The sequence below is a fragment of the Cervus canadensis genome, chromosome 1 (genome assembly GCF_019320065.1).
Source record: "Cervus canadensis isolate Bull #8, Minnesota chromosome 1, ASM1932006v1, whole genome shotgun sequence".
NCBI classification, from domain to species: Eukaryota; Metazoa; Chordata; class Mammalia; order Artiodactyla; family Cervidae; genus Cervus; species Cervus canadensis.
In genome coordinates, this window is record NC_057386.1 from 107,530,719 (window position 1) to 107,552,228 (window position 21,510).

The 21,510-nt window shown below is 61.7% G+C and overlaps 2 protein-coding genes across 6 annotated transcripts; one reads left to right on the top strand and one right to left on the bottom strand.

Moving 5' to 3' along the window:
• The first annotated feature begins 2,737 nt into the window (after positions 1–2,737).
• Positions 2,738–4,032, top strand: CLDN5 (claudin 5). Its single transcript, XM_043489538.1, has one exon. The coding sequence runs from the start codon at positions 2,861–2,863 to the stop codon at positions 3,515–3,517; it is 657 nt and encodes a 218-aa protein (XP_043345473.1). The 5' UTR covers positions 2,738–2,860; the 3' UTR covers positions 3,518–4,032.
• Positions 4,033–6,242: 2,210 nt separating this feature from the next.
• Positions 6,243–21,414, bottom strand: CDC45 (cell division cycle 45). Of its 5 annotated transcripts, none has more exons than XM_043489516.1 (19): positions 21,304–21,414; positions 20,625–20,684; positions 19,337–19,429; positions 17,833–17,970; positions 16,947–17,093; positions 16,167–16,222; positions 15,645–15,693; positions 14,806–14,867; positions 14,334–14,384; positions 14,014–14,133; positions 13,583–13,714; positions 13,344–13,442; positions 12,621–12,779; positions 9,781–9,919; positions 9,625–9,708; positions 9,263–9,381; positions 8,854–8,930; positions 7,369–7,434; positions 6,243–6,398 (listed from the first exon to the last, which is right to left on the bottom strand). In XM_043489516.1, exons 1-18 carry the CDS (start codon positions 21,346–21,348, stop codon positions 7,370–7,372), a joined length of 1,695 nt encoding a protein of 564 aa, XP_043345451.1. In that variant the 5' UTR covers positions 21,349–21,414; the 3' UTR covers positions 6,243–6,398; position 7,369. The 5 variants fall into 5 exon arrangements, with proteins under 5 accessions (XP_043345451.1, XP_043345413.1, XP_043345441.1 ...); XM_043489478.1 differs by lacking the exon at positions 21,304–21,414 and adding an exon at positions 20,796–21,274; XM_043489506.1 differs by lacking the exons at positions 19,337–19,429; positions 21,304–21,414 and adding an exon at positions 20,796–21,276.
• Positions 21,415–21,510: the final 96 nt, after the last annotated feature.

Here is a 21,510-nt window from a genome sequence, read left to right on the forward strand (position 1 = left end):
CTGGAGCCTAAATTTAGATCATCCCTGGAAGGTCACCGGGTTGCCACGGTGCAGGGTCAGCCGGCAGCTGCTTGAGATAAACTGACTTCTGCCGACTCAGGCCTCCCCCACACGGCTAACGAGGCCCGCCGCGCTTCCCCTGGGAAGGCAGAACAATAGCAGTGGAGGAGCAGGTGGCCTTGGCTGGCGGGCTGGCTTGGGAGCCCCCTTGCCAGAAATCAGGGCTCCACAGCCCTCCCGGCCTGGCACCCCCCGAACCTTGGCCTGCAGGTCTGGGCCCGCCACGTCCCATCACCCCCGAGGCCGCCAGCCCCCGCTCCTGCCCTTTCCTGTCTCTGGACTCCTGTGCGGGGCTTCGTCCTGGGTTTGGGCTGAAGCATCATGTCCTCAGAGAGGCCTTCATCATCACTTGGTGTCACCCTCCCAGCCAAAGGCGTACCTGAAAGGCCAGCCCCTGGTCGAGGGCAGGTGTTCTCCTGGGGACGATGCTCGAGGACAGGAGGTGTTCAGAAGGCTCCAGAGTGGAAGGGGGCCAGCAGGTCCTCACACCCCCATGGGCCGGGCTGGGCCCACGACCAACAGTGGTGTCGGGGTGGAAATCAGGGTGTGAAAGGCGGGCACAGGGGGCCTTCCTCAGTCCCTGGGACACTGTGAGGCCGTCCCCAAGGAGATATGGCCTCCCCGGGACTCCCCAGGGCACCAGACCAGATGGGCCCAGAGTGGCAGAGAGGAAGGCGGGAGGGCGGGCGAAGGGGAGAGCCTGTGCTGGCCACGGCCCCGCCCAAGCAGATGGCCCCTGTGCTGGGGTCAGCCAGCCCGCAGACGGGCAGCTGCAGCTTGGGGGCGGAGAGGCGTCTGGGAGGAAGTCCCTTGGCAATACAGCTTAGTAGGTGCATGTCCTTAGTCGGGACATCGCAGTGCAGGCACAAGAGGCTGTGGGTGTTGACAGGCCAGTCTGCGGGCCGAGAGGGGGCAGGTCTGGGTGGCGGGTGCAGCTGGCTCACGTCCCCTGGCCGCTCCTGGAGTTGGCACTCTGTCCGCAGGCAGGGCGAGCCACAGCGGGTTCCAAACAGAGACTGACCCTGGAGGGGGGCCTAGGTGACCTCAGGGGGCCACAGCAGGGTGGAGCGTGGTGGGGGCACTTTGGGCAAGGTCCCTGGATTCGGGGGGACTCGGCAAGGTCCCTGGATTCGGGCCGTATGGAAGCAAGACTGGAAGGGTGGGTGGGTGGTAGGGCTGGGCCCCCTGGAATGGACAGGGGGAGGGGACGTCTAGGAGGGTCTGCAGCAGGAGGGAAGAAAGGAATGAGGGGGGTCTGGGAGGCAGTGGTCCTTGGGGCTCCATCCCTTCAGGGGGAGGGGGCTGGGGTGAAGGAAGGGGTAACATTGCCCCCCAGTCCCGCCGGGCCCAGCAGACTTGCCTCAGGCGCCTCCCCATGCGGGACCACAGGTGTCCTCAGCCACCTGAGAAGAGCCAACAGTCAAGGACCGGGACCAGGGAATGAGTTGGGTGAGAGTAGCCACACTCCAGGGTGGACTTTGCTCCAGACAGGGGGGCAGATGGAGGGGGGTTGCCAGAAAGGGACCCGGGTCGACCTGAGCCTCAGGGGGCCCAGTGTGCATCCCAGCGGGCCTTTGGAGAGCCGGCTGGGCCATTGTGCAGAAGAATGCCCGGAAATCCCCCGCCTCCCGCCTCCAGCAAGGATGGGGGCTCTTCCTCCTGGTCAGGAAGCTCCATGTTGGCTTCCGGAGGGGGCCTGGGGGCCGGGGTGCCAGGGCCGCTGACATGGGGAAGGGCATAGCCCCGCCCAGCTGTTACCCAGTGCCTGGTCTGAGGCTGAGGGGGGCAGGCAGCTGAGCCCTGAGCCAGGGTGGCTCCTGGAGGACCACCTGTGTGCAGGTCACTGCGGAGCCCTGGGGCCTTCCTGAGCCAAGCCTCAGAGGATCGGGGTAGGCGGCTTCTCCGAAGAGGACGCCCTTGCCTCAGGGGCAGAGTGGGGAGTCTCCGGGGCCTTGGGAAGGCCCCATTGTCTAGTGCTGGAGCCTCAGGCACCAGGGAGGCGGTACCGCTGGGCAGAAACTTGGACAAACCTGGAACCCTGACCCACGCAGGCCCCCCTAGCTTCTCGGCCTGTCGGGGAGACAGTGTCGACCCCTGGAGAGTCATCGCGGTCAGGGTGCGGAGAAGGGGCCTGGGTTGGGCTTGGACCCCAGGGCGAGCTTCCTGGAGGATCAAATGCGCCATGCTTGGCTAACTCGGGAGCAGGGCCGAGGAAGCCCCCAACCCAGGCCCTGGCGCAGTGGCGATGGTGGGGGCGCCGGCCGACCGGGGCCAGGGAAACCGGAGCTGGCCCCGGAGACAGGGAGACAGGGACTGACCGGCTCGTTTTGGCATGTGTCGGGCGAAGTCGATGCAGATTCAGGGTCGTGCAGTTCCTGAAACGGCGAGGTGGGGCGCACAAGGGTCGCGGAGCGTGCGCGGCCACCCCAGGTCACCCCCAATGGGCTCGGCCGAGACCAGGACAGAGGCGGGCCGGGGTCTGGGGCTGCGGCCGGGATCCCAGCGGTTCCTCCCGCCCCCACAGCCCGCTACCCCCGGGCGCAGTCGTTTCTCTTGCTCCGGCTGCCGGGGATGCCAGCGATTGGCTGCGGACGGATGGCCGCGCGCGGATTGGTTGCCCGGGGCAGGGGGCAGGGCCGGGGGGGCAGAGTCCGCCCCCGAACCTTCAAAAGGGAAGCCCCTACAGACGCTCCCACAGACCCGAGGCTGCACTGCGGGGCCGCGAGGCCTGGAGACTGAGAGACTGAGCCGCGCGCGCCCCGAGGCCCCGGGCCGTCGGGCGCGCGTCTCGTCTCCAGCCATGGGGTCGGCGGCGCTGGAGATTCTCGGCTTGGTGCTGTGCCTGGTGGGCTGGGTGGGCCTGATTCTGGCGTGCGGGCTCCCCATGTGGCAGGTGACGGCCTTCCTGGACCACAACATCGTGACGGCGCAGACCACCTGGAAGGGGCTGTGGATGTCGTGCGTGGTGCAGAGCACAGGGCACATGCAGTGCAAGGTGTACGACTCCGTGCTGGCGCTGAGCCCCGAGGTGCAGGCGGCGCGGGCCCTCACCGTGGGCGCCGTGCTGCTGGCGCTCGTCGCGCTGTTCGTGACACTGGCGGGCGCCCAGTGCACCACCTGCGTGGCCCCCGGCCCGGCCAAGGCGCGCGTGGCCCTCACGGGCGGCGCGCTCTACGCGCTCTGCGGGCTGCTGGCGCTGGTGCCGCTCTGCTGGTTCGCCAACATCGTGGTCCGCGAGTTCTACGACCCGACCGTGCCCATGTCTCAGAAGTACGAGCTGGGCGCCGCGCTCTACATCGGCTGGGCCGCCTCGGCGCTGCTCATGTGCGGCGGTGGCCTCGTGTGCTGCGGCGCCTGGGTCTGCACCGGCCGCCCGGATTTCAGCTTCCCGGTGAAGTACTCGGCGTCGCGGCGGCCGACGGCCACCGGCGACTACGACAAGAAGAACTACGTCTGAGGCGGGGCCGCGAGAGGGAGGACTGGCCGGGCGATCGGCCTCCGCTGGGGTGTGCCGCGCGCCGGCTCCGCGGAACTCGGGGCTCTGCGCCCGCACTGGACTCTGGTCAGCGGCCCGTCCTCTCCCGCTGCCTGACCAGCCCCGACCGCGCCCTGCCCCCCAACGGCGATGCGCGCTTGGGAGGACTCCGCAGTGACTTTTGCGCGCGGTGCTGGCCCCACCACGTGGGTTGGGCGCGCGTTCCTGCTGTGTGGGTGCTGCACTGGAGATGCCCGCTTGCTCCCCAGGGGCCCCACATTTCAGAGGAACAGACTAAGCCCAGGGGCCCCAGCCTGGACTGCCAGAGGGACGTTTACAGCTGGACTAGATGACACCCACGGGCTGGACCTGTCAGCCCCGGACGTCGCCAGGCGAGGCTTGCAGACACCAGATCCTGGGTGTGGGACCGGGACCGCCTGCCTTCGCAGCTTGTGGGGAGTGTGCGAGTCTGCTTAGTAAATGGTTTGGATGCCCTCCCACCGTGTCCTGTCCTCTGTCCAGTCACTGCCTGTGCCCAGCAGCCCCCTTCCATCCACCCACCCACTGATATCTTCCCAATAAGCAGGGCTGGCCCTCGGAACCGGGAGACCCCATGGCCACTTCTCAGGTCCCCCCCGCCATCTGGCCGCCTTCCCACTGGGTGGGAACAGGGCCACTGCTGAGTCCCCGGGGAACGGGTGGGCGCAGGGGCTGAGGCAGACCCCAGCAGATGCTGCAGGTGGACCCAGCCAGCGTTGGGGGGGGTGGGGGTGGGTGTTGTCCTGGGATGCAGGCAGTGCCAGGGCTGCTGGCTTTGCCAAGGGGACTGGGCGCCAGGTACCACCTGCCCTCCCAGGGCTCAGCCATCCCCGGGTCACTCCCACGGGCAGGCATCTGCATGACGCTGATGAGGTCCCTGCTGCCAATGTGCAGTGGGAAGGGGGCAAGTCCAGGGTGGGTGCCAGGCTCTGGAGAGGGGGCCGCAGGTTGACGATAATGCCACAGGGAGGCTCTGGCAGCTGGCTGCCCAGATTGAACTCCAGGCCCCCACCCTGGCTCCCTGCATAGGCCTGTGCCCACCCTGATGTCTAGGGAGCTGGCCCAGACTTGGGCCAGCCGTCAGCATTCCATGTCAGCCCCTGCTGGGGGTACCCGGTGACCTTCCTCCTGGGGGTGGGGCCCCTGGGAGCTGGTGCTGGCCCTAATCAGGCCTTGGGTGGGCATCCCACAAGGGCAGGGTGGGCCAGACCTGTGACAGCCACCAACTACTCTGTGCTTCCGGCCCTCTTCTAAGCACTCTGAATTAATGCATTTTCACCGTCTGCCAAAGGCCAGGGCAGGAGAATAATGGATAGGATCGGGGCTGCTGGAGGAGCTCCAGACCCGCCAGTGGGGAGGGCGTGGCGTCTGCCCCTGTTCACATAAGAAGGCCTGGGCCAGGTCCCGAGGCAAGGAGTCTCCCAGGCCTGGCCAGGCTGCCCCGTGGGGAGGGGCAGCTGCTGTGAACTCGGCCCCGGGTCCCAGGACTTTCGGGGAGGCTGAACCGTCCCGGGACGCGAGCTCCCCACAGCAAGATGACCACAGAGGGCTGGACCCCCAGCAGCCTCGGTAGCATCGCTACCTGGGCCTGACCTAGAGCAGCCCCCAGGACAAGGCACGTGTGGTCCTGGGCTCAGCCCCTCTGCCCTGGCCACAGGGCCCCGCCAGCCAGGCACAGCACATAGACACTGCCGGGCTGACTGCAGAGCCCAGGCCCCCGTGGGGACCCTGAATAATTGCTGCCCAGCCCTGGCTCCTGCACACGGACAGGGTGGGGAGCGTGGGGCCCCGGGGCCAGGCTGGCAACCCCCACCCCCGTCAGGGCCAACTTCCGACCCTCCTGGGCGGGGGTGAACTCCACTGCAGAGGAGCCATGTGGCCCCAGGGCAGCTCCTGCACTGCCCACCACCCTCCCCCAGGACCCCCAGAGACCCAGCCCCCCCACACGTTCAACTGCTGGACCTGATTTCCGGGTTTTCCCACCAACCTAACGGCTGCCCAAACCACTGTGCTTCCTCCTGCCGCAGCCCCGGGTGCCACATCCAAGAGGCTGCAGCCCTCCAGCCTGCCTGCCCCCTGGGCCCTCAACTCGAGGCAGAGGCTGGAGTGTCAGCCACACGTGTGAAGGGCGCTCTCCTTGCAGACCACCCTCAGCCGGCGCGGGCGCTCCAGGGACAGCCCAGCCTACGGCTCCAGAGCTGCAGGCCCGCCCAGCTTGGAGCTCCCGTGATGGGTCATGGCTGATGCTGACCGCAACGGCCCTCAGCCCTCCCTTCCTGAACTGGGGCCTCGCTCACTGTCCCCCCCGGGGTGCCGCAAAGTTGGTGTGCCTGGACAGACAGGCGCTGGGGTGAGTGGAAAGAGAGCCTGGGGTACGCGGTCAAGAGCATGGGTCTGAGGCCCGTGGACAGGGGAAGTGGCTGGAGGCTGGAGCAGGCGATCCTGCTGGCACCGCGGCGGTCAACACGGGCGGGAGGTCCTGCTGGCACCACGGTGGGAATCGGCGGGTGGGTGGAGTGGGCGGTCAGCGTGGGCGCCTGGGCTCTGCCCACGGCTGTCCAGGGAGCCTCGAGGTCACTCCCCACGTGGACTTCCCGCTGGGCGGCAGGGTGCCCGGGACACAGGACCAAGGCCCCTCTGGACACAGAAGGCTCAGGGAACAACGAAGTGCTGGCCCTGTGGCCAGAGCCAAAATTAGGGCGCCATTTTATTCCATTAAAAACCATTGTCCCTGTGTCTAAAACCACGTCCGTGACTTACAACCTAAGTAAAAACCAGTCAGCATAAATAAGGAGGAGGAGGTGACTTCTGAAGAAATCAAACTCTGGAAAAGACAGAAAAAAAGAATAAATGTTAACAGTTGTAACAGTTCCCCAGATCAAACAGACAGCGAGCAGGCCTTCTGGCTGAGTGCCCGGGGCTGCCCTCCACTCTCCCAGGCTGGCCCGCCCCGGCTCCGTGCAGCTCACACGGGACACCATGTCATCACTGGGCCGGCTGCAGGGAGGGGTCTGACCCCAATGCCCACCCCGCTGCAGAGACCCCCACTTGGAACCTTTGACTCAAGCCCCCAAGGGCCCTTGCTGAGGCCCCGCCCTCCAGGCCCAGGGGTGTCAGCCCCGTTTCAGATGAGGAGATGGGGGCAGCCTGGTGAGGGTCCCCCACACACTGCACAGGAGACCCAAATCTGACCCTGAGTCCCATGTTCCCCGGGATCCCGGAGGCCCCAGACTGTTCTCAGCGGAGCCACTGGGGCTCCCTCGCCCTGAGGTCAGCAGAGAACCGGGGGCTGGAGACTCTGGGCCAGCAGGAGGGACCCCCACACCCACGCTGGAGCCAGGCTGGGGCCTGTGTCCCAGCCAGGGCTCAGGGCGGGGGGCCTGGGGGGCACTGGACAGAGCAGGGCCCAGCCCATCACCCTCGGGCCCTGGAGGCAGAGGTGGCCCTGGGGCGCCGGGGCGGGGGCGGCCGAGCAGCATCTGGACTGTCAGTGACGGTGCGCCAGGCTCCCTCCGGGGCTGGGCCCCCTCACGTACAGCGCACCAGAGCCGCACAGACGCCCAGGGCCTGACCGCACCCGGTGGCCAGGGCAGGGCAGACGCTGGCTCCCCCTGAAGGGACTCCAGGAGCCTAATGTGCTCAGCCCTCTCAGCACGCCCCGCTGTGGCCCCGCCAGCCTGGGCAGGCAGCCCCGGGGAAAGCGCTGCGCCCGTCTCCGCAGGCCCCGCCCGGCCTCAAGCGCAAGCAGAAGCCGGGCTCTGTGGCAAAGCTCCAGCACAGCCTGCCCGACTCACCCTAGGACAGCAGGGTCACGAGTGCGTCCAGGAACTTGCTGCGGTCCTCAGCTTTCAGCTCCATCACTGCAGTAATGAAAGGAAAACACCGCTGGGACGGGGCCGGCGCACTGCTGACTCCCACGGCCTGATGGCAGCCCCCCCACATTCCACGCGCGCCTGGCTCCCTGGGCACTCCGCCCCCCCGCGGCCTGCTCAGCCCTCAGGGCGGCTGGCCGGCCTGGCCACCCACGCGCCTGGGGGCGGGGGAGCTGAGCAGCTCGGGCCCAGGAGGTCCTGCCTGGGGAAGCCGGGGCATCCTGCCGGCCGGCCAGCACCACCTTTCCAGTCTCACGTCTGAAGTGGGAGGAGGGGGCTGCCGCTGGGGTACACCTCCGCAAGGATGCAATGAGAATGGCCTGGCAGGAAGGCGCCGGCTCCAGACCCGGGAGGCCGTGGGGGGAAGGCAGGTCTCAGGGCAGAGACGGGTCTTGCGAAGGACCTGCTGGTGGTTCGAGAGGCCCCTTCTAGGGGCGGGTGGCGCGGCGGGAGGGCCCCCCCCCCCGACATGATGTGACACCCGGACCCCAGCACCTCAGGACGTGACTGTCGCTGGAGGTGGGCTTGCTTTTACGTATGGTCTTAGTCACATCTGACTCTTTGCGACCCCGTGGACCGTAGCCCGCCAGGCTCCTCTGTCTGTGGGATTCTCCAGGCAGGAACACTGGAGTGGGTTGCCATGGCCTCCTCTAGGGGATCTTCCTGACCCTGGGATTGAACCCTCGTCTCCTGTACCAGCAGGCACGTTCCTCCCCGCTGCACCCCCTGGCTTGGCTGTGTCAAGTCTGTCTCGTGAGGGATGTCTGGTTGTGGCCCACAGGCTCCAGAGCACACGGCCTGACAGTTCCTAGCTGTCCAACCAGGGGTTCAAATCGTGCTCCCCGCAAGGCTGATTCTCAGCCACTGAACCAGCAGGGAAGTCCGTGGAAGTGGTCTATTAAAGAGGTGACCGGGTTACCAAAGGTCATTACGGAGGGACCTGAGCTGGTCTGACTGGGAAGAGGTGAGAACAGACCCGGGAGACGCCGGCATCTATACTCCCAGCAGAAGGGCTTCGGGGGAACCGGCCCTGCGGACACCCTGACCGGCCGGCCCCCAGCATGGTGAGTAGTCCGTTTCCATTGTTTCATCCCCCCAACCTGCCGTGGTGCTTTGTCCCAGTGGCTTGGGCTCACTGCCCTGGTGAAGCCCCTCACGTCAGAGAGAGTGACAGCAGACAGGGCCAAACGTGACCCCGTCCTACCCTGGCGCCCGAAGACTGTAGGTGCTGTGCGTACTGGCGGCCCCCAAGGGTCAGCCCCTGCAGCCTCCACTGGGCAGCCTCAGGGCTCCAGGGGAAGTGGCCCTAGGCTGGACCGTGAGGCTGGGCTGTGGCGCAGGCCCGAGGTCAGAGGGCTGCTGGCAGGGGCCCCGGACACCTCGCGGGCGCCATGCAGGGATGCTCACCTGAGAGATCAAAGTGGTTGTGCAGCGCCCGGGAGTTGGTCCCCTCCGCTGCCTTCTCAAACGCCCGGCCGAAAAAGCTAGGGACACAGAGGCACGCTCGCCGGCCACCACCTGGGGCCTCAGGCCACTCTGGATGGCCACTGCCCCCCGGCCCCAAGTCCAGCCCTGCTCAGCCCTCAGGCGGGTGTGCCCCCCACACCCCACTGAATGCCCCCCAGTGCCCCCCACGCCCCACAGAGCTGTGTGGGGTGGGGTCCCAGGCATGCACGGTGGGGTGGGATGGGCCGGGGGAGGGGAGGGGAGAGGGCGCAGGGCACTGGGGTACAGGGCCAGCCCGCCTCGAGGTGGAAAAGGCCATTCCCGGCCTGGCACTGAGGCTGGACCCCCTAGACCCAGCCCCTGGACTCACTTCTTTCTGTCCGAGCTGTCGGTCTCTGGGGGGATGCCCACCATGGTCACGGTGCCCTGCTCCGCGCTCAGGGGGGCGGCCATCACCAAGGGCAGCAGCTTGCAGCGCCGGTTCTTTGTCTGCCAGAGGGACGCGTACCTCGATCATGGCCTGTGCCCGGGCGAGCACCCCCAGCGCCCAGGAGCCCTGAGACGCCCAAGTCCCCAGGCCGCTGCCCCAGCCTCCGGGGCCGCCAGCTGCTCCCCTCACCTGCTCCAGGTCCTGACATGGTCGTCACCTCCTCCAGGAGGTCCTCCCAGGCCCATGCCTCCCCCACCCCTCTACTGAACAGGACCCCAGCCCTGGAGGCCCCCCACCCTCACCGAGCACACGAAGGACTTGAGCAGGTGTCTGCTGAGCAGGCTCAGGGAGGCGGGCTTGGAGAACAGCACCACGTCCGGGGTGCCCTGTGGGCGCAGGGTGGGCGGTCAGGGGCAGCCGGGGGGGCCTGGCGGGGGCGCGCGCGTCGGGGAGCTGACCTCCGTGAGGGAGCAGTAGAGGAAGGGCCCCTGGGAGACGACAAGGTTGGTGCAGAGGCAGCTGGCGATGGTCTGCTGCGTGGCACGCAGCTGCTGCTTCGCGAGCTCCAGGCCGCGGTAGAGCTTGTCCAGGTTACCCCTGCAACGGAAGATGCGCAGCAGGGCCACAGGCTCGCGGGGACGCCCAGCTCCCACGGGGGGCTGTGCGGACGCGCTCCCTTCCTCTGGCCCAGCTCGCTCCCACGAGAGAGGAAGCGACAGACTGTTTATCCGCAGGGATGGACGTGTTGGGGAGGGGCTGGTGTCAGAGGACAGGAGACTGGAAGCCAGCAGAGGTGCCTGCAGGGTTCTGACTGGGGAGGCGGGGGGGCACCAGGGACCCCGCCGTCTGGCAGATGGGTTTCTGCCCTTCTCCCACTCCAAGGGGTTCTCCTCCGGGAGCAGTGAGGCCTTCAAGCGAACCCCCATGCCCAGCAGGTGAGGACCTGACGTGCCACTCCCCACCTGCCAGGATGAGGCGGTGTCTTCTGCCTGCAGGTCGTCCCCCGAGACCCAGGGCCCACTGGGCATCCACACTGCCCTGCACCCTGGGACCGGCAACTGAGAAGCACCAGACATCTAAGAAAGCCCTGTGGCCTGAGAAAATGGCCCTAGAAGAAACTGGAGATAATCTGGAACCAGAAGAATGCTTAAAATGAAGTCTAGTTGGTGTCTTCAGAGAGATTTGAGCAATATATTCATAAACCAAGAATAGGATGCTATGAAAAAGAAACAATCAGAAACTGAGAAGTGTTTGTGGCAAGAATGATCGCAGCACATAAAAAGTTCCCTCGAAGGCTACAGGATAAAGTCCAGAAGAGCTCCTCACACAGATGAGACCAACATGTGGGAGACCGACGGCAAAACCAGAGACTGAGAGACTGAGCATCATCCCAGGAGCCCAGGGAGATGGAGAAACGGGTGTGTGGGGGGCAGGGGGACAGAAACCACAACGGACAAAGGCGTTCCCTCGGACTCACCCAAAGCTCAGACTAGTGCAGGAGATGGTATCGACCTCACACACCACTAGACCTTCTGCACACTGAGAACTGAAAAAGGTCCTGCAGACTCCTGGCGGGGTCTGGGGTGCACTCACAGAGAAACAAGAACCAAAACGGCTTGGACCTCTCATCCGCACCACGGGCGGCGGGGAGGCGGGGAGCCACCCTGAATTCTGCACGAGCCAGACCAGCACCCAGATGAGGGTGAAGGACGCTGTCAGACACGCGAGGGCGCAGAACCTTTCCCTCACACGTGCCCATTCTTTAAGAGCTGCCTGAGAATCATACTCTTGCAAAATGAGGGCATGCAGACAGCCGAGGGGCCCTGCACACGTGCCGGGTCCGCCCCGGGGGCACTGTCTCGGTGGCTGGTGGCGGTGGCAGGCCTAGTGGCTTGGAGCCGAGGTCACAGCCCCAGGCTCTGCTGGACAGAAGGCGCTCGGGGATGCGGTCAAGGAGGCGCCAGGGAAAACAAAGGGCTGCGTGGCAGAAGGAATGTGGTCACTGCCCAGCTGGCTCGAACAAAGAAGAATCCTCCCGCAAAGCAGGAGACGCGGGTTCGATCCCTGCGTCAGGAAGGTCCCCCGGAGGAGGCAATGGCAACCCACTCCAGTCTTCTTGCCTGAAGAACCCCACAGACAGAGGAGCCTGGCCGGATACAGTCCACGGGGCCACGAAGAATTGGATACGACTGAGTGACTAACACACACACACCCCCACACGTTAGTGACTCGGATATTTTATCAGCCCAACCACGAACCACTGTTTACTGAGTTTCAGCCCCTAGAATCAACCTACAGCCAAAGGTGAGATGGCTCCCATTCAGTCCTCTACCCCATGATGCCGCGTTATCAACCGTGAACACGCGGGAGCATTTTCACATCTAGGGAGGTGTGGGGGAGAGGAAAATGAGGGATGCCAACAACCTTTCCTCACCAACCGGGGAGAGAAGAACAGGATGTGAGAACGTTAAAGCTGAGAAGGAGCTAAAAATAGAGGGAGGCTGTGCGGACAGGCGGGAAGGCACACAGAAGGGGCTGAAGGCTCTTTGTTGCGGCAGGAAGTCAGTGGACAATGACTGAGACTGGCCCGTCAGCTCTGAGATGGGTGGAAATGGTCGACAGTATAGTTTTTGGATTTTCCCATGCTTCTAGATAAAGATGGAGCAACGACATTACAGAACCAGTGACCTGTGGTTCTGAGACTCACACTTAGAACACAAGGGAGCAACACTGCTGCCCGTGAGCTGAACGCAGGGGGAGGAGGCCCCCAGCTGGCCAGCAGACACACTGTCAGCATCAGAGTGGGGGTGCAGGTGAGCAGAGGCCTAAGAAAGAAAATTCAGGCAGTGGCGGACAGAGGCCCCGGGGGCCACGCGGGAGTCGTGGCAAAGACCATGGGCCAGGGCAGGCTTCCCGAAACAGTCATGAAGACTAAACTCGCAACACATGAGAAATGGTCCAATCCGGTCAAACAGGACAAAGAACAAGGAGGATGGCCTCACTCTCCAGAAGGAAGGTTAACTAGAAAGACGTGTCCTCAGAAGCCCAGAACTGTAATGTCCTATTTCAAAACAAGCCGGAAGACAGTAAAAGACGGTGCATCTCAGGAAGTGGGACGGGGAAACATCAGAAACAGAAGAAAATAGTTCAGAAAAGAAGACCAGATGAAAAGAGAGAGGCGTGAACACACATGCAGAAATGCCCGAAGAGGTGCGGGAGGTGAGAGAGAAGAGAAATTTAAGAACCAAAAGGAAGGAAAGCACTCCCCCTGAAGCTGGGCCACGGCCACGTCTACTACCTGGAGAGGCTGTCCAGGGCCTGCGTGAAGCTGTCTGTCCCGGAGCCGTCCTCGGGGCTCTCCATCAGCGACATTGTGGCGAAGACCACATCGCTGGCCAGGAACTTGTGCTTGAAGCCAAAGTGGACGCTGAAAGTCTGGACACGCATGTCCTTCATGCTGCAGCGGGGCAAGCGATATGGCAGCCGTCTGTGTGTGCCCAGGGCAGCCTGCACTGGGCCAGCTCGTGGGCCAGCACCCCCGCACGACAGCCCCCCACCAGCCCCCAAGGATTCTCACGGCATGGCCCGTCCGGTCAGAGAACGGATGGGACGGGAGGCCAGCACACCAGCCCCACAGCAGGGATGCCGAGTGCCCGGCACCAGGCCATCAGCTCGTGGGGCACGGCAGGAGCTGGCTGTGTGTGTGCAGGGGGCGGGGGCATCCCAGGGCACCAGGAGCAGCCAGGCCCGTGCCCTCCAGCAGGGCCAGCAAACCCGCTGAGCACACCTCGCCTGAACCCGGCCCCAGTGGGATCCCAGGGTCCAGAGACAGGCCGGGTTGACTGCAAACGTCTGCATCTCAGCCCCAATTCTAGACTTATCAGGCACTTCAAGAGGTCCTATTTTTAACCCAAAGAGAAGGTCCCAATCATTTGCGTATTCTCATTTTCTGCATTGTTTTTAGAACGTGACTAAAGCTGAAACCCCTGACAAAGTTTAATCCATAAAAATGTGAGTTTACCCAAACTTATTTGCAGACTCTTCAATCATTTCCCGCAAATTCTCCTTCAAGGAGACATCCATGGACTGAAACTTCTGCTTCACCTGTTTCAGGGGGAGACTGGGGAGGGGGCCCTTGGTCACAGGAGGCGCGACCCCTGGATGCCACTCCAGCCTGGTCAGTCTAGAATGACCAGATACAGGGCTCCGCAGAGGAGTGGGGGGGGGGGCGCCACAGGGCAGGGCCTCAGGCACACTCACCCCACATCCGCGAGGAACTCCTGCAGCCGCTTCTGCCCGTGCAGGGACCAGAGCTTGAACCTGGCTGCCGTGTAGCACGTGTTGCACAGGCTGTCGTGGAGGGACCAATGCTGGTAGAGCACCAGGCGGAGGCTGGGCCCGTGTCAAGGAGCTTCGGCTGCACGGTGACCTGCCCCACCCCGGGACCGCCACCTGCACCACCAGCTACCCCGGGGCCCTGGGGCTCCCTGATCTCAGCGTGACTCGACCCAGACAGAGAGTCTGGGAGGTGTGGACACACAGCGAGATCAAGGGGACCCTGTGGCCACACCTCAGCGGGAGTCTCCAGCTCTGGCCGGCCTAAGACACGGGACGCTCCTGAACACGGCAGAGCCTGCGCCCACGGGGCCCTCCCAAGTCTCTGGTCCCGGGGATGTGGGCGGCAAGGATACTCGTACTCGAAGGAGATGCGCGCGCAGTCCACGGAGAGCGCGTGCTCCTCATCCTCGTGCCGGTGGCTGTGCCGGGACACATGCCGCTGCAGCACGCCCACGTCGGTCACGTACTTCACCCTGGAGGACAGCACGCCTGGGCTCGCCGCCGCCACAGAGCAAAAAGGTGCCCCCCCGCCCCTGCTGCTGAGTGTCCACACATGACTGGACCCAGGCCCACGGCAGCCCCTCCTCAAAGGGCCCCGCAGGGACGCGGGCCCCCAGCCCCTATAGCAAACCCCCTGCGGCCAACCTCGGGCAGCCCAAGGGCGTGCCCTTACTGGGTGATTTTGTCTTGCACCCACTGGTCCGTGAGTCCAACGATGGCCCACCTGGAGGGAGAGGACGCTGCCGTGAACGGGCGGGCGGCACTCGCGGGCACCTCCGGCCAGTGGGGTCTGACCCAGACGCTCCACTGCACCAGGCCCCCAGCAGACCCGGAGGCAGCCCACGGGCACTCCTGTCCCAGAACTCACCACCTGCCAGGGCTGCAAAGGCGCCAGGTGGCAAGTGGCCTTGCTCAAACCTCACACTCAAGTTTGCTGGGCAGCAAGGCAGTGGTCAGCTGGGAAGGGCTGACGGCCCAGGCCCCACCCCGGGACCCTCTGTGCCCGTGATGCGCCCCTGTCCCCCTCCCACAAGTCAGGATGGGAAGAGCCGCAGTCAGGATGGGAACCAGGCCCCCGCACAAGTGCAGGATGGGGCCGCAGCTGACACTGGCGGGGGCCCAGCTGCTCAGAGGGGCCCACGCACCACAGCATGTCGCTCAGGTCCTTGGACATCAGCCACGCCAGGTCGAACATCACCATGGCCGCCTACGAGAGAGACGGGCCTGAGGCCGGCGGTCCTGCTCAGGGCAGGGCCCGGCCCGCACTGCCTGGGCCCCAGGGTCCCGCGTGGAATCGGGGTTGGGGAGAAGGGTCCAATCGGAAGCCCTAAACCCCATCTGCCCCGAGACTCCAAGCCTCCTTCAGCAGCTCAGAGGCTGGCCCCCAAGGGAGCGTCCGGCATCTGAGGGGCCAGGCGTCCATCCCCACCCAGACCGCCCACCTGCCTGCGCCTCAGCACCCTCCGCTTGCTGGAACAGAAGGACCATCCTCCAGAGGCCAGCAGGGCCCCGACCACACAAGGGCTCTGGAAACATGGGCTCAGAGTCAGGGACCCAGGACCAGACCCTAAGACTAGACACAGCATGCTTCACTGGAGACCTGTTTTCTGGGGTGCCTCAAGGTCCCGAGCTGTGCTCAGCGACCCCAAGCTGACACGATGTGTCTTCTGCACGAAATTCGCCCCAGGACACACAGACGCTGATGGGCCTATGAGAGTCGAGTTCCAGCCCCCTGCACAGACTATCAGGCCCGTTCAGTGTTTCTCACGATGAACAGAAGTTAACAGCTGCTGTTCCCTTGGGCACCCCTGGCCTGAGGGACCTTTCACCCAAGAGAGGCCCAGAGGCTCACCCCTCCCCAGCCACACAGAGGGGGCTGCGGGGCTGGGAGCGACCCCCAAACCCGCGTGCCGTCCTCCTCCTGCATTAAGACAGTGGCTCTCAGAGCGCAGACAGGACCACGACCACGCCCGCCTGTACCCACCGATGTCCCGTGATACTCGTACTGCTCGTAGTCAAAGAGGATGTCTTTCCTGTAAGGACACAAGACGCTGGGTCTCCACCGGGAAGCAGAACAGGAAGAAAACATTGGTGAAGATGCTAAAATCCGATGGCACCCAAGAAACATGATTTGCAGGGTGAAGAGGAAGTGTGGGTAACTTAGTTTCCTTTTCACACTTTTTTTCCCTACGAGATATTTCACACAATTGCCATCTATCCAATTTGTGAGAGTTTGTAAACAGAAGTATCCATACTTAGAAACTATGACAGCAAAGGACCAAGGCATCACCCCTAATGGAGGGCGTGTTTGGGAGACCTGGGGCCCTGCTTGGCCCTCGCTGGACCAGAGGCGAAATGGAGGGGCCCAGAGCTGCTCCCAGCGCAGGGCCCACACACGCCATCCTGCAGGCGCTGGCCCAGAGGTGCTCAAGCAAGCCCGTGACCCTAACATGGAGAAGAGACGGGCATCGCTGACCTGCCTTCCCACCACTGGACGCATCCTCACCTCCGGGCCTCCCACTCTCTCCGCTGCCTTCTCTTCAGGGTTCGCTCTGCGATCTCCTGACCACGACAAAGAGAACAGAGGGCTGAGAGAGAGCCAGGAACTCAGCCCCTAGGCCAGGAGGGTTCTGACCCAACGGGAGGCCAGCAGGCGGGCGGGGCACCGCAGGGGCCTCAGTGGCAACGGCAGTGTCGCATGTCCTATTTCAGTGGCTGTGGTAGGTCCCCGTCGGGGACATGGGCAAAGCACATACGTGCTTTCAACTTGTTTCTGACACCTGCGTGTGGATCTGCAGTGATGTTAGAACCAGGTTCAAAAGGCAAGTGACGGTCCTGACGAGGGACCTTCTGGAGGGTGATGGAATGCCTCCCTATTACGTGACTTCATACCTCTGTCACATCTCACGGAACTGTACACCTGGGAAGGTTATTATGTAGAAGGTGTACCTTAGGGAAGCTGAATAGCAACACCCCCAGGTCTTGTCAGTAGTCCAGCAAAGACTTCTCTGACCTTCCCCACAGTGCCGAGTGGTGTCCTGTACCCTGCCCTCATGCCTGTGGGACTCCTAGGCTGGTCAGAAGGGCTCAAACAGCTCAATAAAAAAAAAACAAATAAACCAACCTAATCAAAAAACGGGCAGGGGATCCAAACAGACATTCTGCCCAGAGTCAGCGCCCACACCTGCTGTCTCCCAGCTCTGCCTGGGCCCCCAGGCTCTGGGCTGAGCCTTGACCTTCGGGAGTGACCAGCTCCTCAAGACTGTAGTGAAGGGCCCAAACCCACCTCCTCTAGCCGTGTGCGCTTCTCAGAGGGCTCTGAGCCCTCATCGCTTTCATTTCCCGAATGTTCTTCATCCTCCTCTTCATCCCGGAAGATGTCTTCATAAGCCGGAACTTCAAGGTCATCATCTTGTTTAATGAGCAGTTTGATCTACAATTAATACAGAAAGCCATCAACCTCCCCTCTCCTTGATGGAAAACTATCCATCACACGTTTTCTCTCCCAGAATCTTATCTCCCGAACCTGCACCCCACTCAGTGCACAGAAGTACGGAACCTGCAGACGGAACGACTACACAGTCACTTAGGTCTGGATAAAACGCTCCCTCTTAGGCCCACACTTAGCCAACAAAACGAACACCTTGCACCTCAGCCTCCGACCAAGGGCACAGAGACCCGTGACCTCGCAGTGAGCAAAACTCCTGTCCCTAAAAGAGGTCCTTGGTGAGAGGGTTTCAGGGATGAGGCTACTGGGGGTGCGTACCCACAGGCAGCTCAGAGAGCTCATGTGAGATGGCACATGGCCCCACACGACCGTCCTGGGCCTCACACCACCCAGGTAGCCAGGGAGCGTCCTGCCCCATTTAGAGAGCAGGTGCCTCTCAGGTCCCCTGACAGTCAATAAAGCCGGCTGGCCTGAGTTCAGAGTGCAGACTTGGAGCAGGTTCCAGACCCTGTGCCTCCTGGGTCAAGCGAATTCCACACATGCCTTCTGAGCACCTCCGAGGGGAGGTGACATGTTTCTCATCAAAGATGGACAAGACCAGGCCCTGTTCTCAAGCTGCTCCAGCTCCTATAGGCAAGGTGGACACATGCCTTGCCAAGAACACCAGGCCTGACGCTATGGCATAAAAACAGACAGATGGGAGAGCTCGGGGTGTCTGGCCTACCTGGGTGTCGTTGTACACGTTCACGACATTGACTGGCCTGTGAGTGTCACACACGAAAAACACGGCCTCTTCATCGGGTTGAAGGATATCCAGCAGATCCACGTTGGCGCCACAGTTTATGAGGACAAAATAGCGGAACTGGACAAAGGAGAGGGACGCGGTGAGTTAGTGCACAGGGGAGGCCATCTGCTTTCAGCACCAGGCCTGAGTCCTGCAGGGGCTTGTCCAGCCTGATGCAGGGCAAGGCCCTGCTAGCGAGGGGCTCCAGACGTGGCCACAGCTGGCATGTGCAGAGGGCCTTAACAACCCCACGCACAAGTTCATTTTCAGGATGACACCGTGAGGCAGGTGCCATGACTGTCCTGCCCACGAGGAGTAGGCAAAGGCCGAATCTCTTCTGGCCTCAGGCGTGTCCACATCAGATGTGGACAGACCTAGAGTTCAAATGCATAGTGGGGTCTCTCCCGACCTGTCACTCACTCTTCTGTGACAGACTCCTCTCTGTGCTAGCAGCACTGCACCAGGTCAGATTCCAGCAAGTCTGAGGTAGCTTGCATTTAACAAGTACCTGAATATTACGTGGGGCTTCCCTGGTGGCTCAGAATGTAAAGAGTCTGACTGACAATGCAGGAGACCCAGGTTCAATCCCTGAGTCAGGAAGATCCCCTGGAGAGGGAAATGGCAACCCACTCCAGTATTCTTGCCTAGAAATCCCATGGAATGAGGAGCCCGGCGGGCTACAGTCCATGGGGTTGCAAAGAGTTGGACACGCTGAGCAACTAACACTAAACATTAAGTAAAGCTTTTTGTTACATCCTATCGCTACAGAAAACTCTGTCCTTGTAAATACTGATCTGGCGTAGGTCCCTCTCATGATGACAGGAGCACCAGGTGAGGACTTGTCTCTGCCAGACGGTCCTCGTTGAGGCCAGAAACTCTGGGACCCTCTTCCAGACAGCAGCCCCTCCCCGGGGGACGGTGGGGTCTCAGACGTCCTGTCTCTCATCATAGCTCCATGCAGAGCTGAGAAAATACCTGGTCTCTATTGCCTAAATTCTAAAGGGAGAAAGTATGTTCCTGAACTTCCAGTTGGAAACTGGGATATACTTCTTGGAAAAATAAATGTGAAATAATGGTCCAAAGTAAAGTAATTTTAACCAAGCTGTATCAGAAACAACCTTCCAAATTCCAAGCACCTGAAAGTGAAATGTGTCTAAACACAGGTTCAAAGCTAGAGATTGTCCATATTCACTATCTTGTTTTTGTTGTAATTTTGTCTCTGCGATTGGAGGGTAAGTCACCCACACATAGAGCTCACTTTTCTCTTCTGTGTAGTCTAAGAAAGTCGACAGTTAGAAATACACACAAGCCGTTGTAGAAATATCGAGTTCTTTACCACCAGCACCACTTGGGAAGCCCCATCATAGAAACAGAAAGAATGCTCAGTGTTAAGAAGTTGCAGATGAGAGATAAAGCCCAATATTCTCAAATGCATCTCTCATACCTGTTCTTTATGCTCTAGAAATGCAGTTTCAAGTTCTTGCCACCCAGAAACTGGAACCAGCGTATACTGCACGTGGTCACACTGGAACAGGGCCTGGACAGAGAGTATATTCAAAACCTATTATATTTAGGTCTGCAATCCATCTTGAAATGCACATTAAAAGAAAAAAAAAGATGGACTGAGAGACAACAGATGCTAACGTAAGGTTAGTGAAATGTTAACATCAGTGAGGAAGTAATGGGAACATGAATGTTCACTGAACCATACTTTAGCTTTGCTGAACATCACCAAAGGAAAACACTGCTGAAAAACTTGGTATTTCTAGGTTTTTGGTGAGTAGTTCCTGACCCAAGCTCATGTAAACCTTGCTTGTGTGGCTGCATGCTCATTTAGTCCTGACTCTTTGAAATCCCATGGACTGTAGCCTGCTAGGCTCCATGAGGTTCTCCAGGCAAGAATACTGGAGTGGGTTGCCATTTCCTGCTCCAGGGAATTTTCCTGACCCAGGAATTAAACCCACATCTCCAGCATTGCAGGTGGATTCTTTACTGCTGAGTTATCAGGGAAGCCCTGAACCATATTTAAAATCGAACAACAACGATCTTTCCTTAGCACCGAAGAATTGATGCCTTCAAACTCTGGTGCTGGAGAAGGCTCTTGAGAGTCCCTTGGACAGCAAGATCAAACCAATCAATCCTAAAGGAAATCAACCCTGAATATTCACTGGAAGGACTGATGCTGAAGTGCCAATACTTTGGCCACCTGATGAGAAGAGCTGACTCATTGGTAAAGACCCTGATGCTGGGCAAGATCTAAGGCAGGAGAAGGGGATACAGGATCAGATGGTTGGATGGCATCACTGACTCACTGGACATGACTTTGAGTAAACTCTGGAAAATGGTAAAGGACAGGGAAGCCTGGTGTGCTGCAGTCCATAGGGTCACAAAGAGTCGGACACGACTGAGCGACGGAACAACAACGCTCTTTCCTGTTAGGTTAAGGAGTCAGTATCTCCAGAATCCCTGATGAGACCCCAGTGCCCTCGGCTGTCATATTCCTCTGCCTCGAACCCCAAAGGCGAGAAGGCGCCACAGGTCTACCGATGTCTCCAACGCAGCCGTCCTGTGCCCACCTTGTGGCCTTTTGCCGGCTTCTCCTCTAACCCACCTAATGCAGTCCCTCCCAGGGCGCAACCTGGCGGGAGTCCCCGCCCCAGGCCAAGCTCCTGTCCCGCTCCTCCCCTCGCGCCTGCCCCCGGTCCCCCGCCGGCCCGGCCAGCGGGCCTCACCTGAAGGATCTTGCAAGCGCACAGAGCGTCCACGTCCGAGGCCACGAAGAGAAGGACCCTCTGTCGGGGGGAGAGTTGGCTGAGAGCGGCCCCGCGAACCCCGGCCCCTCCTGCCCCCACGGTTGCGCGCCCTCGTCCCTTCCCCAGTCTCGGAGCCCAGGAAGGGCTCACCTGGCTCTGGACCACCTCGTAAAACTCCTTGCGGAAGTCGGACACGAACATGACCGCGGCGCCTGGACACCCCGGGATGGGACTCTGCGAGCCTGGCGGCGGTCTAGACTCCCGCCAAGTCCGGGCTCTCCCGATTACCCCGGGGCCAGCCAATCGCGACTCGGGTCCCCGCCTCTCCACTTTTCTGATTGGCCCGCGCTGGGAGCGACACTTAAGCACCGCCATTCATGTACACTTCAGGAATTCTCTGGAGAAGGAAATGGCAACCCACTCGAGTACTCTTGCCTGGGAAATTCCATGGACGTAGGAGCCTGGCGGGCTACAGTCCTTGGGGTGGCAAAGAGTCGGACACGACTAAGCGACTTCACTTTCACTACACTTCACTTCAGGAATTCTCACGTGCCTCAGTGATAAAGAACCCGCCTGCCAAGCAGGAGATGCAGCTTCGAGCCCTATGTCGGGAAGCTCCCCTAGAGAGGGAGATGGCAGCCCATTCCAGTATCCTTGCCTGGAGAACCCCATGGACCGAGGAGCCTGGCGGGCTGCAGCCCATGGGGGTCGCAACTCAACAGCACGTCAGAAGAGGGCGTCAGTTTAGGATGTCAAGGGGCTCGGCCTAGTTCCAGAGCGGAAGTGTGGCCTACTTCCGCCCGCGTCCTCGGCGGCCTCAGTAGAGGCTGGGAGTTCCGCCTGCATGCTGGGTAGTGTAGGCAGT

Excerpts from the sequence above, each read along its gene's own strand:
- CLDN5 (XM_043489538.1), top strand. The coding sequence starts at position 2,861 with ATGGGGTCGGCGGCGCTGGAGATTCTCGGCTTGGTGCTGTGCCTGGTG.
- CDC45 (XM_043489478.1), bottom strand. The coding sequence starts at position 21,020 with ATGGCGGTGCTTAAGTGTCGCTCCCAGCGCGGGCCAATCAGAAAAGTG. Across the intron at positions 17,971-19,336 it reads TTCTAGAGCATAAAGAACAG|TTCCGCTATTTTGTCCTCAT; the intron begins GTATGAGAGATG and ends TCCTTTGTCCAG. Across the intron at positions 16,223-16,946 it reads AGCGCACACGGCTAGAGGAG|GAGATCGCAGAGCGAACCCT; the intron begins GTGGGTTTGGGC and ends TGTCGTGGTCAG.